This window comes from Schistocerca nitens, chromosome 5 (genome assembly GCF_023898315.1).
Source record: "Schistocerca nitens isolate TAMUIC-IGC-003100 chromosome 5, iqSchNite1.1, whole genome shotgun sequence".
Taxonomy (NCBI): Eukaryota; Metazoa; Arthropoda; class Insecta; order Orthoptera; family Acrididae; genus Schistocerca; species Schistocerca nitens.
In genome coordinates, this window is record NC_064618.1 from 22,350,969 (window position 1) to 22,371,671 (window position 20,703).

Here is a 20,703-nt window from a genome sequence, read left to right on the forward strand (position 1 = left end):
CTCTGAGGTCGGTGGACCGATGGTGGATCGAGTCCCGCTTTTAAGTATATATGTACTTCTTTTTCTTTACATTCGTTGCATTGATTTGTATATAAGCATTTGACGGCAGTATGGTGAATGAACGCGTGTAGTTGCATCGTTTTCTGTTAGCTTAAAAAAGAAAAGTGATCGGCGTCGCTGAATGCCATGCCAGGGGAGCGGGTTCTATTCCCGGTTGGGTCAGATATTTTATTCACTCAGGGGTTGGATGTTGTTTTATCCTCATCCTCAATTGATTATCATCGCCATGCAGGTGGCAACAAATAAAACAACTTTGACTTGGCGGTCTAATTCCACAAAATACGACTCACGGTCAAAATATGCCATACACCAATTACATTAGCTAACCATAAGCTCAAACTTTTCGGAATATCACCGAACGGTACGAGGTTTTCTTAAAAAAACAATACGAGAGAACTTATTTTCAATCAATCAAAACTACGTTTGTCCCTTTCAAACTACCCCTCATAAGACACAATAAACTTCTGACCGTACAAATCTTAAAGCATTAGTGGAGGAAAATGTTTGCTGTTACCTTCACCTCATTCAGTCCTAAATTTACCGGTTCAGTGGGGGTAGAAGCTCGTCCTTTCGCGATTATCTTCAGATCCGTGAATAGGAAATAACCTTTGGGGGCTTTGTTTGGGCTAACATTACATTCACGTACAATGATAAGTGCGCGGAAACATTGTCGTACTGGTATTTCCATGAATTGTTCCTCCAAAAACCCCAGCGTCAATTTCTTTGGGGTAGCACTTTCAGCTCGAATCCTTTATACATAACATATGGTGATAAAAACAGGATGGAATATTTTGAGATGTGGAAATACTCTCTGAAACAAGAAAAACTATTTCAGTAAATTTGGGTAAAAAAAAAAAAACGGTGAAGGTTTTAGAAAACCAAACTGCTTGTCCGTGTTCGATTCTTGATCGTGGCACTTTTTTTATTCGATAATATTCTGGTTATCGAAATACTTTACTTTGCTTTTATTTAAAGTAAAACATCGGAAGCTATGATTAACAGTCAAGTAAGTATGTAATGTAATGTATTGGCAGCTATCTTCACGAACCTAACTTTGTCAGCCGTGTGATGTTTACTTTTTCCGATAGGTAAATAATTTCATCACACGACTTCAAAATACATGCAACGTCACAGCAGAGCAGAGAATTACAAGACAGAGCGAGTGGTATAAAAATTCGTGTCTTGGTTCGTAAGCAGTTGTCAACACCTGTCTTGCAGGATTTTCTTTTATACGCTGCGTACGGACCTGACGCCTGATAGATCTGTTTTTAGCAGCATGAAGCACATGTTTTCCACGAACAGTGAACCGGAAAACAGGTCAATGCGACGATTTTCGTTTGTGTATTGCCCATGGTTCAAGAAATATTTATGTTTCCCTGTTTCTACGAAAATTTTCATGCCACTGGTTGCGAGAACGCTGACAATGTAAGATCAGTTAGCATTCCTCAATAATACTCGTATACTTTAGGTATACTTTTGTCCTACGTATCACGATGAAAATAGCTGTCAGTACATTAAATATTTACTTATTTGATCGTTAATCCTACCTCCCGATGTTTTACTTTAAAAACAGGCAAAGAAAATTATTTCGATTACCAAAAAAAAAAAAAAATCGAATGAAAGAAACGCCAGCTCCAAGAATGGAACGCGACCCAGCCTCCACCGCTCGGCGGCCGGCCTCACTCTGCTAGAGAGCCTCAGTCACTGGCACCCAAGATACAGCATGAAACCACAAACGACTTAACAACCCGAACACTAACTTTGAACCCCATATTACACTGATAAGATTTTTTAGACGATCTTTCGTTGCATAGCATTAAAATATGATTTTCCGTCAACAAATCTGACCTTGATTGTTTTCAAAAAGTACGGAGTGTCTACCACAAAGCCGAAATTCGTGTCTCTTTTATTTTGAATATGGAAATTCCCTGCGAAATTTGATGAAAACCGGTGAGCCACACGTTAGACCCCCCCCCCCCTTGTAAGTTTGGAATGTGAGTCCACAGAGTCCGTTCTGAAGAGAAGTGAAATGCGGACAGCAGAAGGACAGAGAGAGGTTTGGCAAAAGGAAAACCATCTGATATGTATAATAACTAACAGCTACATACCAATATCGGTGTTGATGATCTTTGTGTCTTGAATAATCATCTGTTTTTCTACCACATCTGTTCACAGGACAGAGTCTCAGCGAGAAAGAATCCGGGGCGATCTCTCTTCGTTACATGTTAAGATGTATGGTCCATGATAACAAATTTTTGCTGCACTGGTGTGCGTCACTGGTAAACTAATGCTGCAGATGCCAGCAGAATACGTGGTTAACAGTGGGTAGCTGCAGTCAGGAATCGTAGCAATACATTTCTTCAATTTATTATTCCGTAATTATTTTTACTGAAATTATGTCTTTTGTGTATGTGCCTCTCGTCGGAAGAACACCCGCGTGTGAGTGCTTTTCGGCACAAGACAACATTGGAGGTGCATCAGCTAATTGATTGAAATGTTGCACCAATCCAGCTCCTTACCCTGTATCTGCTTGCCATTTTTAAGTCCTTGTTACAAGGTGAAATGAACTTTTAACATTTGTTAGATACATTACAGTTAACCAGTTTCGACACTAATGGTCTACATCTGCATCTATTTCAAAACTCCGCAAGCCACGTTCAAGGGTATGGTGGAAGGTACTTCATGTACCTCTGGCAGTTCACCGTACTTCCTATTGCGGTCGTGGGTGGTTCACAGAAATGAGAAGGGCCCGTGTGAGCTCAAATCTATCTAATCTTGCGCTCGTGGTCTTTTCGTCAGATACATGTAGCAGGAAGCAATATATTGAATGGCTGAAATACATTAGGCGCTGTTGTGCTCAGGAACTGTGAAAATGTTGTAACCAGGTATGAACACACATCTATGCGTACATCTACTCTCTCCTCTCTCTCTGTCTGTCCTCCTTATACTCCTTGTCCATCTCCTCTGGCCCCTATCTCCGACCGTAATTTCCTCCCTTCTCCACCTGCCAATTTCCTTCTGCCCCCCCCCCTCTCTCTCTCTCTTCCTTCCCCCTCTCTCTGAGCATCTCATTCTCTTTCCTTCCTCTGCCCATCTCGTATACCCCCAGTTCGCTGTCCACTTTCCCCTCCCCTCTCTCTGCCCATCCCCTCCTCCCCCAAATCCCTGCAACTATTCCGCCTGTCTCCCTATCTATTTCGCCCTCTCTCTCTCTCGGCTTAAATTTCCCCTCTGCCTGTCCATCTGCTCCTCCCCCACTCTCTCTGTCCATCTCTTCCTGCCCCCTCTCCATATCCATCTCCTCCTGTTCCCTTCCCTTGTGTTCTTCACCTCCTCCCCACCTCCACCAATTCATTGTCTTCCGCCCCATCTCCCTATTCATCTCCTCCATCCCCTTACACTATCCACCTTTTTCCCCTTCTTCCTCTCCATGTCCTCCTGCTTACTGCTTTCTGTTCATCCACTCGTATTAAGCCTCTCTCCCTGTTCATCCCTTTGTGCACCCTCTCTCTCCATCCCCTCCTCTATCCACCTCAACCTTCCCCCAGCCATGCCGCGCAGGGTAGCCGGGCGGTCTAGGGCGTCTTGTCACGGTCCGCGCGGTTCCCTCCGTCGGAATTCTCCCTCGGGCATGGGTGTGTGTGTTGTCCTCAGGGTAAGTTAGTTTAAGTTACGTAGTGCGTAAGCTTAGGGACCAATGACCTCAGCAGTTTGGTCCCCTAAGATCTTACCACAAATTTCCTCTTTTTCCAGTTCCCCCAAGCATGTCCATCAGCACATGTGGGCTCAGCATAAATGATTATTGAAGTAGGCGACACTTTTACCATACAACACCTGTCGTGCAGGGCAGTCTATACGACAAGATCTCATAAAACATACTGTTACCTGCATTTCCACTCCTAACGCAGTGCGGCTCTTAGCGTTGCTCAGAAACAACTCCAGTCGTCATAGACGGCCGTCCTATGCACCCTCGAGACGACTGCCTAACTCAGAACAATGTTTGACAGAATTTACGAATATTCTAAAACTAAACATATTAAATATATTGAAAAATACGGAAATTTTCCGGTCAATAACAATTTAAGGTCCAGTTTTCTGTACCTGCCACCGATTTTCCAGAAATAATGTTCTTGTGACGTGATATTTTTTCCCCGGGTTTTTGATACTTAACACAAGTAAACAAATAAAAATACATAATTACTCATCTATCTATATAAACTTTAGAATGCTGTCGCTAGTTTCGTCTCTTTAAATTTATTTATTGCCAAAAACACAGTTTCTCTCAGTCTAATCCAATTTTCCGACCTCTCATTCAAAAATGGTACAGATTATGCTAAATCGGCTATAATTGCTCGATAAAGCTCTACTAACCGCATCCGTAGACACTTTGTTCATATTAGTCGGCCAAACCATTGTCGCGATATTAGCTTTTGAACTTTCAAAAATTTGCAATTTTTTAGACAACAGCAACCTTCAAAATATGACGTATTTTTGTGGCGCGTCAAGAAAATTTAGCTTTACTTATTTTTACGTCCATTAGTGCCAGCTCGCATCTCCGTGTTACTCTGTGTGTTTTTATCAATTTTTCTGTGGCATATGAATTTCTGCAAGAGCGAAAACAAGACCACATGCTACCCTGCCGAGCGCCCACTCGGGTTTTTCAACGCCGCGTACCCGCTAGCCGCTCGCCACGGCCCCGTAGCAACCGCCAGCCACGAGCTCTGCGGCGGGAAACTGCCGCTCCAATCTCCTGCCACAGCTTCTGCGCTCACACTGGGCAAATGGAGAAAATTGGTTGGTTCTGTTTGTATCTGATGCAGTCTACTGTGGGTCTGATAAAACTTACGGAGGCACCATCAGCTCATAACTGGTTCCTCAGAAAATCGCAACAAAGAGTTTTTCCAATATCTTCTCGCCCTCAGAAGTGGACCAAAACACAGAAATCGTTAATATATATTCTTAAGATCCGGATCTCGAACAATTTTGAAAATTTTCTTGATGTCTTTACTCCTTTCCCCAGTACATGTGTTCAAAGCTACTCTGCTCGTACACAAAAATATACATGGAAAAAGTAAACAGGTTGACTGATGATGGGTACACCATGACAAACCCGAGGTTTAAATAAGCTGACGGATACACACCGAAAGAATGAATGAATATATTAATAAATGTCTGAATGATTAACTGATGCGTATGCGTAAATTCATTTGCATAAAATCTGGTCTGATGTGTAAAATTAGATTTACGTTATACGTTATTTCTATCAAAATGTACTGACTGAGCCGTGTGTGGCTGGCGTTGGTGTCGTTGCTAGGTTGGCATCGTGTAATAGGGATAGTGGCGTCTCGTTTTCTTCTTGTGTTTACTGGCGCCACTACGTTTGCTAGCATTGTCTGTCTGCCAGTGGCAGCAGCAGCGTTATCGATATCTAGTACCGTGGTACTATCTTTGGAAGGACGTGAAGTGTTATCCGGGTTGGGTGAGTCAGTGAGCTCTGTTGGCATGGAGCAGCAGTGAGGTCCAGCAGCACGGAGACGTGCCGGGAGCGCTGGCGGCATGCAGGCATCGCCGAATCGATGGGCTGTAGTTGCAATGGCCACAGACTCGTTGTCCACCGGACCCAGGATGTTTTCGTTGAGTGAACATTAACCCAGTAGCGAAACCACCACTATTTTCAGATCACACCATTTGCGCATGCACTGCTGTTCGCAGGGTCGCTGAGATGAAGAGCAACGAGTGGAGTGTTTGGAGTTGGCGGAATTAGTTAGCCGTCCTCCGCTTCTTATTACTAATCATTGAATTCCTCGTGTTTATTGGTGCAGTCCAAACAGCGGTATTTTTCTGCCTAGTGGCCGCTAACACCCCAGTTACCTGTCCTGGAGGTTAGGCTATTTCCGCGGTAGTGTATCTTCCTCGGCTTGCTGCTGCTGTCCGGTAAGGCGTGTGCTTAGACACCCTCCTTGACTGTGTTTTGGATCTGTTGTTTCTGTTGAACTGCTTTGGTTGTAGCGGTTCCTTCTGTTTCTGGATGCTCTAAACACCAGATTACGAAGACAGAGTGCTGTCCACCGATTCTGCCTTGCCTGGGTTATTCCATCGTTTTGTTGGTTACCGCACGTTAGGTAGATTGTGTAACAGTATTGGTCTGCGTCTAAACTGTCACTAGTTTGAGATGCCACCGGGTCAAGTGAATACAACTCTTGGCTGCTGGTCTCATCGGTTGCGAAGTTGAGCGACTTTCCCAGGTCGATCCTTGGAGCATTGTCTGAGGCCCACTTCTCTCTTGATTTGATCAGATTGTGATGATTTCAATAAGGCCTTCAGCCGTGAATGCAATTTGTCTTAAGAAATTTTAATTCTTCTCCCTTAACATGATTGTCATTTTTTATAATATTTTAGTAAGAATTTGCTATTAGGCCTTCCGCCATCAAATTGTTTTCTGAGTAATTACTATTGGAGCCTTCAGCCGACAAATAATTTGAATTTCTGGTCAATAAAGCCTTCAGCCGTGAATGCAGTTTGTCTAAAGAATTTTTAATTAGATCATTGTGTTAACAGTAAATTTGATTATTGTTTCTGATTGTCAAACTTATATGCAATTGGTTCCAAATAAAGTGTAAGTGATTTTTTAAAAAATCTGAGCAACCAAAGATAACTGAGTAAGGGCCCGTCCACACCAAACCCTGCCTTCCATTAAGCCCCACGTTTCAGTGGTAGCATAGCGTGGTTGCGATTGCAATATTGCCATTGCAGTTACCGTTGGTTCGAATTGTAGCTCTGTCGGTGTTACACGATGTTTGTCTTTGCTATTTGGTTGTTTCAGGAGACCAATTCTAATCGCGGTCAGGCAGTGCCCCGGGTTCGGTCTGTCGATAAGGCGCCAGCTTATTGATAGTGTACCGGACTTTGCCACCCGTTTGCGTGCTACCGTTTCTCAGCCGGTTGACATCACGCTGGATGTTGTGGGTGAGACAGAAGCAGCCACTGAGTTTTTGTGTAAGGCTGTTAGGGGTCTTGAGGAAACCATCAGCTTTTTGGAGGGCACGCAACCTAGTGGCAGTCAATTAGACAGGATGCGGGCACAGTTAACAACATTTAACCAACCGGGTAGCAGATTTAAGGAGATTAAGGTTAGAGGATAGTTATAAGGAATCAACCGCTGAACTGGATCCTTGATTAAGACGACTGGAGTGGCGCGCGAGCCAGCAAGGGAATAATGTATTTATGTCTTCCGAGAGGTTAGACGCAGCATTTGTTAAATTGCCTAATCCCCTGGTACATGTGTTTAGCGACGTCAATGAATTACCTGTAGACCGACTTGAGCAAACTGAAAGGATGCTATGGTTGTTGGTTCACTTTCATCAACACGCTGATGCGTTTGATATTGTCAAAAAAAAAAAAGTTCAAATGTGTGTGAATCTTATGGGACTTAACTGCCAAGGTCATCAGTCCCTAAGCTTACACACTACTTAACCTAAAGTATCCTAAGGACAAACACACACATCCATGCCCGAGGGAGGACTCGAACCTCCGCCGGGACCAGCCGCACAGTCCATCACTGCAGCGCCTGAGACCGCTCGGCTAAACCCGCGCGGAGGTTTTGTCCCTATTGTATCCTTTAAACAGAGGCGAATTGAGGACTCCGTTATCCAGGGTTATGCGAGAAGGGTTTTCACTGCAGCAATTGAGGGAGCTTGTGATCAGCGAAAGATTGACCACGGGAGTTTGTAAACAACTCGAGTGTCGCTATGTTTGGCAGATGCTGCAAGATGGGGAGGACTTGCATCAAATACGTGGAAAGAATTAAGACGGCCTGTTCTTCCTTGTTAGTCGACTTGCGAGAAGGGGAGTTAGTTTCAATTGTCCTGAGGGGAATGCTAGCGGCGGATAAGTCACATTTTGCTTTTCATGGTCGACCCTCCACTTCGTGCCGCCGTTGTAGCGATATCCACATTGCCGCTCTCGGACGATAGACAACGTGAAGTTAAGGTTCAGCCTGTGGCGGTCACCGAGCGGAACTCCGCATTACCAACATCAGCTGAGTCTCCTAAAGAGGAACTGCGGCGTTGTTTTAGGTGCGGTCGAACTGGCCATTTAGTTCGTTCTTGAGTTCAGCCGCGGACACCCAGAGTCAATAAATCTGCCAAAGGGGAATCGTGGTGTTGTTTCAGGTGCGGTCGAACAGGGCATTTAGTTCGTACTTGCATTCAGACGCGGACAACTAGGGTTAATAAATCACAGCCAGCTGGGCAGCGACCCCGGGGGTCGAGCCTTTAAACCCTGGTGTACCCGTGTCGCTGCCCCGTCATCACCCCCACTGCCTTATATTTGTTCTCGAGTCGGTGGTGAACCCACTGTTTGTGCCCTTTTGGATACTAGTAGCTCCTTTTCATTGTTGATCTTGGAATGGTTTCTTGAATTTGGTCATATTGCGAGACTTAGGCCGGTCCCTTCTTCAGTGCAGAGATGTCGGGTTGGCAACGGGCAGGTGTTGCCTCTGCACGGTTGGGTCCGAGGGAGTATCTCGGTTGGTGACTTCTCTGTCCCTTGTCTTTGGCCTTGGTTAAGGATGTGATTTTATCGGTAAAACTGATTTTGTCTTGGATTATTCAGGGTTCACCTTCTTCTTTAATTTTGCTCCTGGTCAGAAATTTGGGTTCTGTGAGTGTACTAAAAGGAAGGTGCATTGAGGTGCGGGGATGCTGGTTGTTGATGCCAAGATTAGTTAGTTTGATCTCACCCATCGTTCTTCCCAGCAGGCCTCTGAACTAAGGGGCTCGTTGGAGAGGTTCCCACAGCTCTTCTGTTATAGACTGGGTTACAAATGTTCGTGACTACCATATTCGTCTGTCTGACCATATTCCCGTCAGGCAGTCCCCATATCGCCTCTCACCGCCTAAGAAGAAGACACTAAGGGAAAAGATCTCCAAACTGCTTGAGCAGGGAGTTATTAGGCCTTCTACATCCGCTTATGCCTCCCCTACATTCCTCGTTCCTAAGGATCAGGGACGGGACTTTCGGCCTGTTTTTGACTTCCGTCGCCTAAGTAAGAAGGTTGTCCTTGTATCGGTTCCTTTACCTGATCTTCACAACTCCTTTACGTTGTTTGCCGGGGCTAGTTGGTTTACTGTGCTCGACCTGAATCAAGCCTATTAACAGATTCTCTTAACCGAAGAATGTAAACACGTTACAGCATTTTGTACTGATTGGAATTTGTTTGAATTTAATAGGGTCCCCTTTGCTTTGGCTACTGGCGCAGCCATCCTTACTCGTTTGCTGGATAATATTCTTGGAGACTTGAAATTAGTCTGTATTTACAATTACCTGGACGATTTGGTAATTAATAGTCATTCATTTCAAGAGCATTTGGAACATATCCAGCAAGTTTTTGCTAGGTTTCAGGGGGTCGGTTTGACTGTTAATCCCAATAAGGTGACATTAATCAGGCAGCAGGTATCCTTGTTAGGTCACCTAGTATCAGGCGAGAGTATTCGCATCGATCAGGGGCGGATTAAGGCCTTGAGAGCCCTCCCGCCGGCCTCAGATAAGCGAGGGATTGCCAAGTTCGTAGGGATGGCAAATCATTTTAGGCGTTTTGTCACTGATTTTGCTCGGTTGGCGGCTCCTCTAAATGAACAGCGCCGAAAAGGGGTGCATTTTGAGTGGGGACCTGCTCAACAGGCCGCGTTTGAGCATATTAGGGCGGCCAGAGCCAATCCTACCGTTTCGGAGTGCCTGATTTCAATAAGAAATTTATTGTCCAATCCGACAAATCGAATGCGGGAATTTCGGCAGTTCTTCATCAGGAGTTCGAAGGTCAGAGGCAGCCATTATCATACGCGTCTCGTCGGTTAACCAGCGACGAACTTAAATATTCTGTTTACGAATGTGTACTTGTCCAAGTACCGGTTTTACATCGAACATAAGAGTATTTCAGCTAGAGACCGACAATTAACCTCAAGCTGGGTGCTAACCAGGCCGCGTAAAACTGGCCGTATCGCCAGGTGGTCGGTGCGCATTCCGCGTTTCAGTTCGATGTTAAGCACATTACAGGCACTGAGAATGCGCTCGTCGACGTCCTTAGGCGTATGTTTACTGAACAACCATCTAGTGAGGGCGTCCAAGAATCTGCGGAAGGCAATCTTAGTTGCATCGTGTTAAGCGGTATTCCTCATTTGTTTAGTGACATTGCCGACCATGAGGAGGAGGACCCCACTTGGGGACCCGTTAAGAAACGGCTTTCTGCGGGTGAGCGTATGGATGACTATATTATCAGGGAGGGCATTTTGTGTAAAAGGGTGGGACGTACCAAGGAGTTTTAGATCTCTTTACCTAGCACCCTAATACGCCCGGTTTTCCATTATTTTCAGAACTCGTTGACTGGCAGGCATTTAGGAACCTGTAAGACCTTGAAAAATATTAAGGAGCACCTGACTTGGCCGTCTATTGACCGAGACATTAGAAAAATGGTGTCTCGTTGTCAGTTGTGTCGCGTGTCCAAACCGAATAACGCTCTTCAGCAGGGGTTCCTTCGTTCTGCGAGTGAGTCTTGCCCCGTGGACACTCTATATTGCTTATTTGGGGCCCTTACCTCGCACCAAGAGATGCCATCGGTATGTATTAGTCATTATTGACGCCTTAAGCCTTGAATGTAATTTGTCTAAAGGATTTTTAATTAGATATTGTCTTAACAGTCAAATTTGATAATTGTCCCTTATATGCAATTGGTTCCAAACAAAGTGTACGTGATTTAAAAAAAATAAAAAAATAACCTGCCTAACCAACAGTAACAGAGTAAGGCCCGTCCACACCAAATCCTGCCTTCCCTAAGTCCCTTGTTTCACTGACTCATTAAATTCTTTTCATATGAATGACTTGCGCTGCTGTCACAGGGAGAGAACCAGTGGAAAAATGGTCCTATCGGAGAACAAAAGAGGCGAATGTACTCCTCTTTATTAACAGACAGTTGGATACCACCTGATTCGTTCAACCTTTCACAGCACCTTTAAAAATTTTCGAAAAAATATTGGCATGCAAACATATTCAAGCTTTTTATGCTGAGAAAGAAGGTGACGGTGGCTGTGGGAAAGAGTGAAGGAGACAATGGAGTGTGAGGGAATGGGAGGGTCACGGTGGCAGTGGAACATAGCACACAGTGATAGAACAGTGCCAGACAAAGAGTGAAGAAACAGTGGCAGTGGAAAAGGAATAAAGGGAACGAGAATGTGGAAGTGAGTGAGAGCCAGTGATAATAAGAGGCAGAGTCTGCGAATGACAACGAGGAAGAGACAGAGAGAAGAGGGAGCAGCAGTGGGAAGGAATCAACGAGATCAGTAGAATGAATACGACAGAACAAAGCGAAAGTGACTGGCTGTGAGACTGGAGACAATGAGAGTTGGTGAGGCATAAAGAGATAATGACAATGAGCTGGGCCAAATCTTAGAATGAGAATTGGGAATTGAGAGTGGACGGGCATGAGAAGCAGCGTTGGACTCGTGGGCGTGAGCAGGTAACGGGTGAGGCAGCTTGTGCGAGTGGCAGGTGAGCGACGCCCCCTGTAAGATTTACATTACGCAGTTGATTCAGAAACGACCGTCCCGTTCTCGGGTCGACGTTGGGTCCTCTGCTTCCCTCGTGAAACATAATATTGCCCGGGTCGACCTGTTCTCTAAGTTGGCCTGTTGTTGAAACCAGTCCATTAATGTTCAAGGAGAATTCACCATCGGCGTCGACCATCAACTCGCCACGCTAGCGATCTCGTGTAGGGCAGTAGGCAGTGCGACGTTGGAGAATATTTTTGTCTCGATGCATTCACGTTTTTTGGGTGTCAAATACACACATCAAAAAAAGTTTTGCATCACCCCGGTCCGCAGAACTCCTGAAGATAGACATTTTCTGTGGATACTGTATCACAGACACAGTCCCTTCGACTGTTCAGAGAGATCACTAGACCCGCCCAAACATGCAAACAACCATGCCTGAGCAGCGCCTTTTAGACGGATGGGGTCCGATAGCCGATCAGTTCGAGTCATTCCACCAGGAAGAAGGTACACGGCTCGTGTTGTCCGTGTTGAACCATGACTAGAAGGTCAATACCGTGGTTCGATCGCGTCCGCATTGTTTGTTTGTTCCAGGAACGGCTCTCAACTAGGGAAGTGTCCAGGCGTCTCGGACTGAACCACAGCGATGTTGTTCGGACATGGAGGAGATAGGAACTGTCGACGACATACCTCGCTCAGGCCGCCCAAGGACTACTACTGCAGTGGATGACCGCTACGCACGGATTATGGCTCGGAGGAACTCTGGCAGCAACGCCATCATGTTGAATAATGCTTTTCGTGCAGCCACAGGACATTGTGTTACGACTCAAACTGTGCGCAATACTCTGCATGATGTACAACTTCACTCCAGACGTCCATGCGAGGTCCATCTTTGCAACCACGACACCGTGCAAAGCGGTACAGATGGGCCCAACAACATGCCGAATGGACCACTCAGGAGTGGCATCACGTTCTCTTCACCGATGAGTATCGCATATGCCTTGAACCAGACAATTGTCGGAGATGTGTTTGGAGGCAACCCGGTCGGTCTGAGCGGCTTAGACACACTGTTCAGTGAGTGCAACTAGGTGGAGGTTCCCTGCTGTTTTGGAGTGGCGTTATATGGGGCCGACGTACGCCGCTGGTGCAACCATATCAGCAGCATATTGGCGAGGCATTCGTCTTTATGGACGACAGCTCGTGCCCCCATCCAGCACATCTTGTGAATGACTTCCTTCAGGATAACGACATCGCTCGACTAGAGTGGCCAGCATGTTCAAAGCTTCCAACGTCGGTCCCCAAAACCGATATTTTAAATAAACTAACCCCTGAAATGATTAAAATAATAATTAGACATCGACCCTATCGAACATGGCTGGGATAGATTGAAAAGGGCTGTTTATGGACGGCGTGACACATCACCCACTCGGAGGGATCTACGCCAAATCGTCGTTGAGGAGTGGGACAATCTGGACTAACAGTGCCTTGATAAACTTGTAGATAGTATGCCACCCTGAATACAGGCTTGCATCAATGCAAGAGGACGTGCTACTGGGTATTAGAGTTACCAGTGTGTACAGCAACGTGGACCGCTACCTCTGATGGTCCCGCTGTATGGTGGTACAACATGCAAAGTGTGGTTTTCATGAGCAATAAAAAGGGCGGAAATGATGTTTATGTTGATATATATTCCAATTTTCTGTGCAGGTTCCGGAACTCTCGGAACCTAGGTGATGCAAAATTTCTTTTGATGTGTGTACAGTATTCATTCCATCTCACTTCTGACTCTGTTCTGTCTGCAGGTGCAAACAGTGCAGCAGCCCCTTCCACAAACCTCCTCTCTCCCCCCCCTCCCCCCCCCCCCCCCGTGAACTTGGGCTCTATGGCTCACCCCAGCCAGCCGTCGAGTACCCATACGTCATGCGCACGCACTCCACGTTGGCAGACGCTTCTGTGCGGGCTCTAACGCACCTTTTTTTGATTGAAGGATTGCCATTTTTGAAGGCTTCAAATCGGTACTGTGTATAAAATATTCATGTGACTTCCAGGAGCTTTTGTGAGTTGTTCATTCATAAAAATTCTAATACACATTATTTGTACATACGTTTAGTTTCCCCCATTTTATATTTTGTAGATATATTGATTTTACTCACTGTCGTTACTTTATACTTTTCACTGTACGATAACTCACGCACCAATCTCGTTCGTTGTCATATATGTTCATCATAGCGTGTTCACTCATTAACTTCAGTAATGATTGTACGATAATGTACCTGTGGTACTACAAGGCTTTTCATTTAAGTTAGCACACTGTACTTTACAATAGCGTCGTTTAACATTCTTCGTTTCTCATTGTTCTCTAACTCCCCCCCCCTCCCCCCCAATCTGTCAATGCATTTCCACTTACTGGCCCTTTATGTCCCAAGCGTACTTGGATCCCAGGGCACGCGCTCCTGCCTTGTTTACCTGGTGTTCATGCTCTCCGTTTCCTGTCAGTCGGTGTGCAGTTTAACTACTTCTACTTAATAAACCCTGAACGTGGGGGCAGTGTATTTAATGATGTACACAATGATGTGCGCTGACAGTATATTTCCATTGGGCAAATGTCAAATCACTTCGTTATTTGTTTTTCCAGTGTGATATTTTAGTAAGTAGTTTTTCTTCTTTCGGTCATGTTTCGTGCTATATGTAATATTCCTCTCCACTTGTGGGCACCTAGTGTCTGTATGACGCGTAATTTTGTCGTATGCTTCCCGGTTTGTAGTTATCGCTGATACATTGTTTTCAGGTTACTCCAATTCCTGACGGTTCAGATGGCCATGAGCACTATGGGACTTAACATCTGAGGTCATCAGTCCCCTAGACTTAGAACTACTTAAACCTACGTAACCTAAGGACATCAAACACAACCATGCCCGAGGCAGGATTCGAACCTGCGACCGCAGCAGCCGCGTGGCTCCGGACTAAAGCGCCTGGAACCGTTCGGCCACCGCGGCCGGCCATATTCCTGAAGATGGCGGATTTACACGCGTCGAAACAACGGTCAAAGATTGAATAACACCTCATTTTGTCGCAACTGGTTGGCTGCTTTTGATTCATTTACTAATAATGAGTCAAGTCTTTCCACTTCAGTAAAAAATGCATTTCACCCTTGGACCTTGGACCTGGACATTTGTGTGGTGGTTTGCGTCTCCCAGTGATACAGATAACCTTACTGTAGATGTAACCACAATGGAGGGGTACCTGTTTAGAAGCCATACAAACGTGTGGTTCCTCAGCAAGGGCAGCAACCTTTTTAGTACTTTCTGGGGCAACAGTCTTGATGAGTGATCAAACATCAGCCAAAACTGCCTTGCTGTGAACATACAGATAAAGCAAGGGGAAACCACAGCAGGAATTTCCCGAGGACATGCAGCTCTACTGTATGGTTAAATAATGTTGGCATCTTCACAGGTAAGATATTCCAGAGGTAAAACAGTTCATCATTCAAATATCCGGGCAGGAGGTACTTAGGAGGATGCTTTCATGAAGTTGCACATAGAGGGGATTAGTGAAGTTCGGTGGCAAGAGGAACAGGACTTCCGGTCAGTTAATATAAGAAAATCAAATAGGGGTAATGCAGGAGTAGGTTTAATAGTGAATAAGAAGATAGAAATGGGGGTAAACTACTATCAGCAGCGTAGTAAATGCCTCTCGTAGCCACGACAGATATGAAGCCGACACTCACCACAGCGTTACAAGTTTGTGTGGCAGCTAGCGCTCCGATGAGATAAAGGAAATTGTTCAGTGTGTTAAGGAAGACGAAAATTTGTGATGGGAGAATGGAATTCAGTTGTAAGAAACGGAAGAGAAGGAAAAACTGTAGGTGAATATCGACTGGGGAAATGGAATGAAAGAAGAAACCGCCTGGAAGAATTTTGCATAGAGCATAATTTAATCATCGCTAACACTTAGTTTAAGATTCATGAAGGAAGGCTATATATGGTAAAGAGACTTGGAGACACCAGATGGTCTCAGGTTGATTATTTAATGGTAAGATAGAGATTTCGGAACCTCATTTTTAATTGAAACACATTTCCAGGGGCAGATGTGGACTCTGACCACAATTTATTGGTTATTAACTGCAGATTAAAACAATTGCGAAAAGATAGGAAATTACGGAGACGGCAGCTGGACACGTATAAAGTACGATACGGTGTTGAGAGCTTCAGAGGGAACTTTAGGCAACGGTTGACTAGAACAGGGGTAAAGAATACAGTAGAAGATGAACGGGTAACTTGGGTGATGAACTAATGAGGGCAGCAGAAGATCAAACAGGTATCCTTGGATATCACTGGAGATAATCAATTTAATTGATGAAAGGAGAAATTATAAAACGTAGTAAATGAAGCAGGTGAAAGTGAATACAAACGGCTAAAGCCGAGATTGACAGGAAGTGCAAAATGACTAGAATACTTAAGGATTTACAAGTATATCCAACTTGAAGAAAAGTAGACACCACCAACAGGAAAATTAAAGACACCAAGATAGATATCACGTGAAAGAAAATTAAAGATGTCTTTGAGAAAAGGGGAATGGCTTTATGAGTGTACTAGGTCGAAAACTAGTATTAAGCAAAGAAGGAGTATGTAAATTACCTATAAAATGGATATGAATTTGAAGACAATATGAAAGAAAAGGAAGAGGATATAGATGAAGATGAGATGGGAGATATGATACTGCGAGAAGAATTTGACAGATCTCTGAGAGACCTAACAGGAAACAAGGCCCCTGGAATAGACATTCTTTCAGAACTACTGGCGTGCAAGACGTGTGACACAGGCGAAATAGCCTTAGATTCAAAAAGAATGTAACACTCTGAATTCCAAAGAATTGAATGTTATCAAACTATCATTTTAGTAAGTCATCGTTGCGAAATACTAACAAAAACACTTTTCATAGCAATGGATAAACTGGTAGATGTTGACCTCGGGAAAGGTCTGTTTGAATGATAGAGAAATGTTGGAAGACACGGGTCAATACTGTACCTATTTCTCTTAGGAGATAGATGAAGGAAAGGCAAACCTACATATATAGCATTTGTAGACTTGCAGGTAGCTTTTGACAATGTTTACGGGAATATTCCCTTTGAAATTACGAAGCTGGAAGGGGTAAAACACAGGAAGGGAAAGTCTGTTTAGAACTTCTGCAGAAAGGAGACGGCACTTACAAGAGTGGAGGGGTTTGAAAAGGAAGCAGTGGTTGAGTAAGAAGTGGGACATGGTTGCAGCTTATCTCCGACGTTACTCAATCAATACACTGAGTAAGCAGTAAAGAAAACCAAGCAAAAATCGACGATGACATGGTAATTTTGTCAGAGGCAGCAAAGGACTCTGGAGAGCAGTTGAACGGAAAGGACAGTGTCTTGAAAGGAAGGTGTAAGATGAACATTAACAAGAGTAAAACAAGAATATGGTCGAATTTAATCAGATGATGCTGAGAAAATTATATTACGGAACGAAACTTGAAATGTAGTGGGTGAGTTTTGCTGTTTGGACAGTAAAATAATTAATGATGGCCGACGTACAGAAAATATAAAATTACACTGGCAATGATATAAAAGCGCTTCTGAAGAAGAGAAACTTGTTAACGTCGAGTATAGAGTGTTTCGAAGCCTGTTCTGAAAGTATTTGTATGGAGTGTAGTCATGTTTGGGAGTGAAACGTGGACGATAAACCATTGAGACAAGAAGAGATTAGTGGCTTTTGAAAAGTGGTGCTACAGGAGAATGCTGAAGATCTTATGGATAGATCGCGTAACTGATGAGAAGGCATTGAACAGAATTGGGGAAACAGTAAATCTGTGGCACAACTTGACCTACAGAAGGGATAGGTTGATGGATACATTCTGAGAAATAAAAGAATCCTCCATTTAGGGAAGTGTGGGGAGTAAGAATAGTAAAGGGAGACCAAGAGATGAATTGAGTAAGCAGATTCATAAGGATGTAGGTTGCAGTAGTTATTCGGAGATGCACAGGATAAGCTTGGATGGAGAGCTGCATCAAATCAATCTTCGGGCTGAAGACCACAGTAACAACACAAGAAGTGCATAAATCTAATCCTTTGGAACTACGTAATACGACAAAAACTTGGCGCCATTTCAGTTTTAAATGTAAGAGAAGATATGCTCGGTGTTACGCCATACAATTATTGACGTACTTTAAGGTAAGAATCACGGCGTGGTGCCGAAACGAAACCGATGTCAGGGAGTAAAGGCTGTTCTTTGAGCAGAGTCCTAGGAGGGCAGTCGGTAAGTCGGGACCCTCCGTGTTTGTGTCACACAACTGGCGACGCTCAGGAGATACGCACCTCGGTCTTCTGCAGCAGAGGGAAGAGTCCGGGCACGTCTGAGGTGGGCGGCGGGTCGCCGCCGGCCTCGAGCAGCAGCACCGTCCAGTCGGGGTTCTCCGAGAGGCGGGCGGCCACCGCCGCCCCCGCAGACCCGGCGCCGACCACCACGAAGTCGTACTCGGGCAGCGGGCGCGTCGTGTCCGGCGGGTAGGCGCTGCGGTCGGCGAGCGCGCACTGTGCGTGCACCAGGGTGGCCAACAGCTGCGCGAACAGCGCCCCGGCGCCGCCGCCCACGGGGCACGCGCTGCCAGCCTGCGCCGCCCACTGCGAAGCGGCCGCCGCGTCCATAGCTGCGCACACGGGAACGCTGAACAGTGAATTGTACGGGGGCGTGTCACTAGCATATTGATATACGGAAGTCTGCGAATACATACACGCGGTGGGCAGAACTAAAGTGGCTCAGTACGGATTTCGTGCACTTTGCGGCAGGCGAGCCAACTTACACGATCTGCATCCTGGGCCGACGATGTGGCTTGTGTTGCCCATCTTAAGGATATTGTTCTGAGTCAGTTTTGTTCAACCCACTCTGTACGAGAGGCTCGCTATTAGACACACGTAATCGCATTAACATTGCTAGCAAAGAGTGAATTATGTTGTTCGGTTGAATGCAGAATAAACTCCACTCTCATTGCGCGGATAGATGGGGAACACAAATTACACGAAATAAATAAAGCCACCAGTGTATGCGCCAACAATGGTGCGAGGGCAGTAAGACATTTAGAGTCCCTTGATGACCTAGGTGACGGTCGTAATTTCAGTGATCGTCGTTACCCTTGCTGAGCAAGTAACTGCAACCAGTGAGCAATAAAATAAATTTATTGCTAATTGGAGACAAGTTACCTTCCTTTAAACACTGAGGCCTCCGCAATCAGGTAAACCCGTTCTGCAGGCCCAGCTGATCTGGAGCTGATTACGCCGTTCGTGCTCGGGTTACCGGGTTCGATTCCCGGCGGGGTCAGGGATTTTCTCTGCCTCGTGATGGCTGGGTGTTGTGTGCTGTCCTTAGGTTAGTTAGGTTTAAGTAGTTCTAAGTTCTAGGGGACTGATGACCGTAGCAGTTAAGTCCCATAGTGCTCCGAGCCATTTGAACCATTTGAACGCCGTTCGTGGAACGCGAGTTCTCTCAAACGGCAGACCTCTGATCCAGAGGAAACCGCTCGAATGGACAGAGTGTCAGCACTTTACGTACACATTGTGAGTGAGTGTTCGCAGCAAGAGCCGAGGCGACTACTCTGCTATGTCACTTTGCAAGGATGCAATACAGTTTACCGCCAACTTCACTTTGCAGAGTCTTGTGTGACTTGGGTTTCATGGAAATCACCATCTAGGTGATAGTTCCTAACTTCATACAATATTCCATGGGAATGATTGTCTCCTACGACCATACTATAATCCAGGACACAAAGGAGGTCAGCACCGGTCGGGCTCATATCGTCAGTGCTATAAATACAAGTAATGTGTGATGATAGCTGCACTCTGACCTCAAATGTAGATCTGCTATCCACTAAGGAAGCTAACTTCCTTTCTCTCCTGAATTCCTGACGTATTACAATCAATATTTAATATTGCCAGCGGGATAGACCGATAATTGTGATATCTCACTATACATTATGTCCCAGGAGAAATGATCAATGGTCGACAATATCACGGAGCAAAAATTAGAAGAGATTTTTCTCATAGCAGCGAAGATGAAGTGCTCAAATGTTTGTGAAATCTCACGGGACTTAACTGCTTAGGTCATCAGTCCCTAAGCTTAAACACTGTTGTTGTTGTGGTCTTCAGTCCTGAGACTGGTTTGATGCAGCTCTCCATGCTACTCTATCCTGTGCAAGCTTCTTCATCTCCCAGTACCTACTGCAACCTACATCCTTCTGAATCTGCTTAGTGTATTCATCTCTTGGTCTCCCTCTACGATTTTTACCCACCACGCTGCCCTCCAGTACTAAATTGGTGATCCCTTGATGCCTCAGAACATGTCCTACCAACCGATCCCTTCTTCTAGTCAAGTTGTGCCACAAACTCCTCTTCTCACCAATTCTATTCAATACGTCATCATTAGTTATGTGATCTACTCATCTAATCTTCAGCATTCTTCTGTAGCACCACATTTCGAAAGCTTCTATACTCTTCTTGTCTAAACTATTTGTCGTCCATGTTTCACTTCCATACAAATACTTTCAGAAACGACTTCCTAACACTTAAATCAGAACTCGATGTAAATAAGTTCTCTTCTTCAGAAACGCTTTCCTTGCCATTGACAGTCTACATTTTATTCCTCTCTGCTTCAACCATCATCAGTTATTTTTCTCCCCAAATACCAAAACTCCTTTACTTCTTTAAGTGTCTCATTTCCTAATCTAATTCCCTCAGCATCACCCGACTTAATTCGACTACATTCCATAATCCTCGTTTTGCTTTTGTTGATTTTCATCTTATACCCTCCTTTCTACTTAACCTCAACTATCCTAAGGACAAACACAAACACCCATGCCCGAGGGAGGACTCGAACCTCCGCCGGGACCAGCCGCACAGTCCACGACTGTAGCGCCTAGACCGCTCGGCTAATTCCGCGCGGCGCGAAGATGAAGAGGTGCGCACACCTCTTAAGGTATGCAACTAAACAGCCACGTTTACTAGAGCCTTCGCTACAAATAATGGTTGTAATATTCCTGAATATTGGCCATTCCTCTTGGAACAGCCTACATGCGATGATT

The 20,703-nt window shown here is 45.0% G+C and overlaps 1 protein-coding gene across 1 annotated transcript in view; it reads right to left on the reverse strand.

The window, feature by feature from the left end:
* Positions 1 to 20,703, reverse strand: part of LOC126259593 (glucose dehydrogenase [FAD, quinone]-like) — a 59,949-nt gene that overhangs the window by 17,519 nt on the left and 21,727 nt on the right. The window contains exon 2 of the mRNA XM_049956503.1: positions 17,948 to 18,279. Coding sequence (XP_049812460.1) covers positions 17,948 to 18,277 — 330 coding nt within the window. The 5' untranslated portion in view covers positions 18,278 to 18,279. The remainder of the gene's footprint in view (positions 1 to 17,947; positions 18,280 to 20,703) is intronic.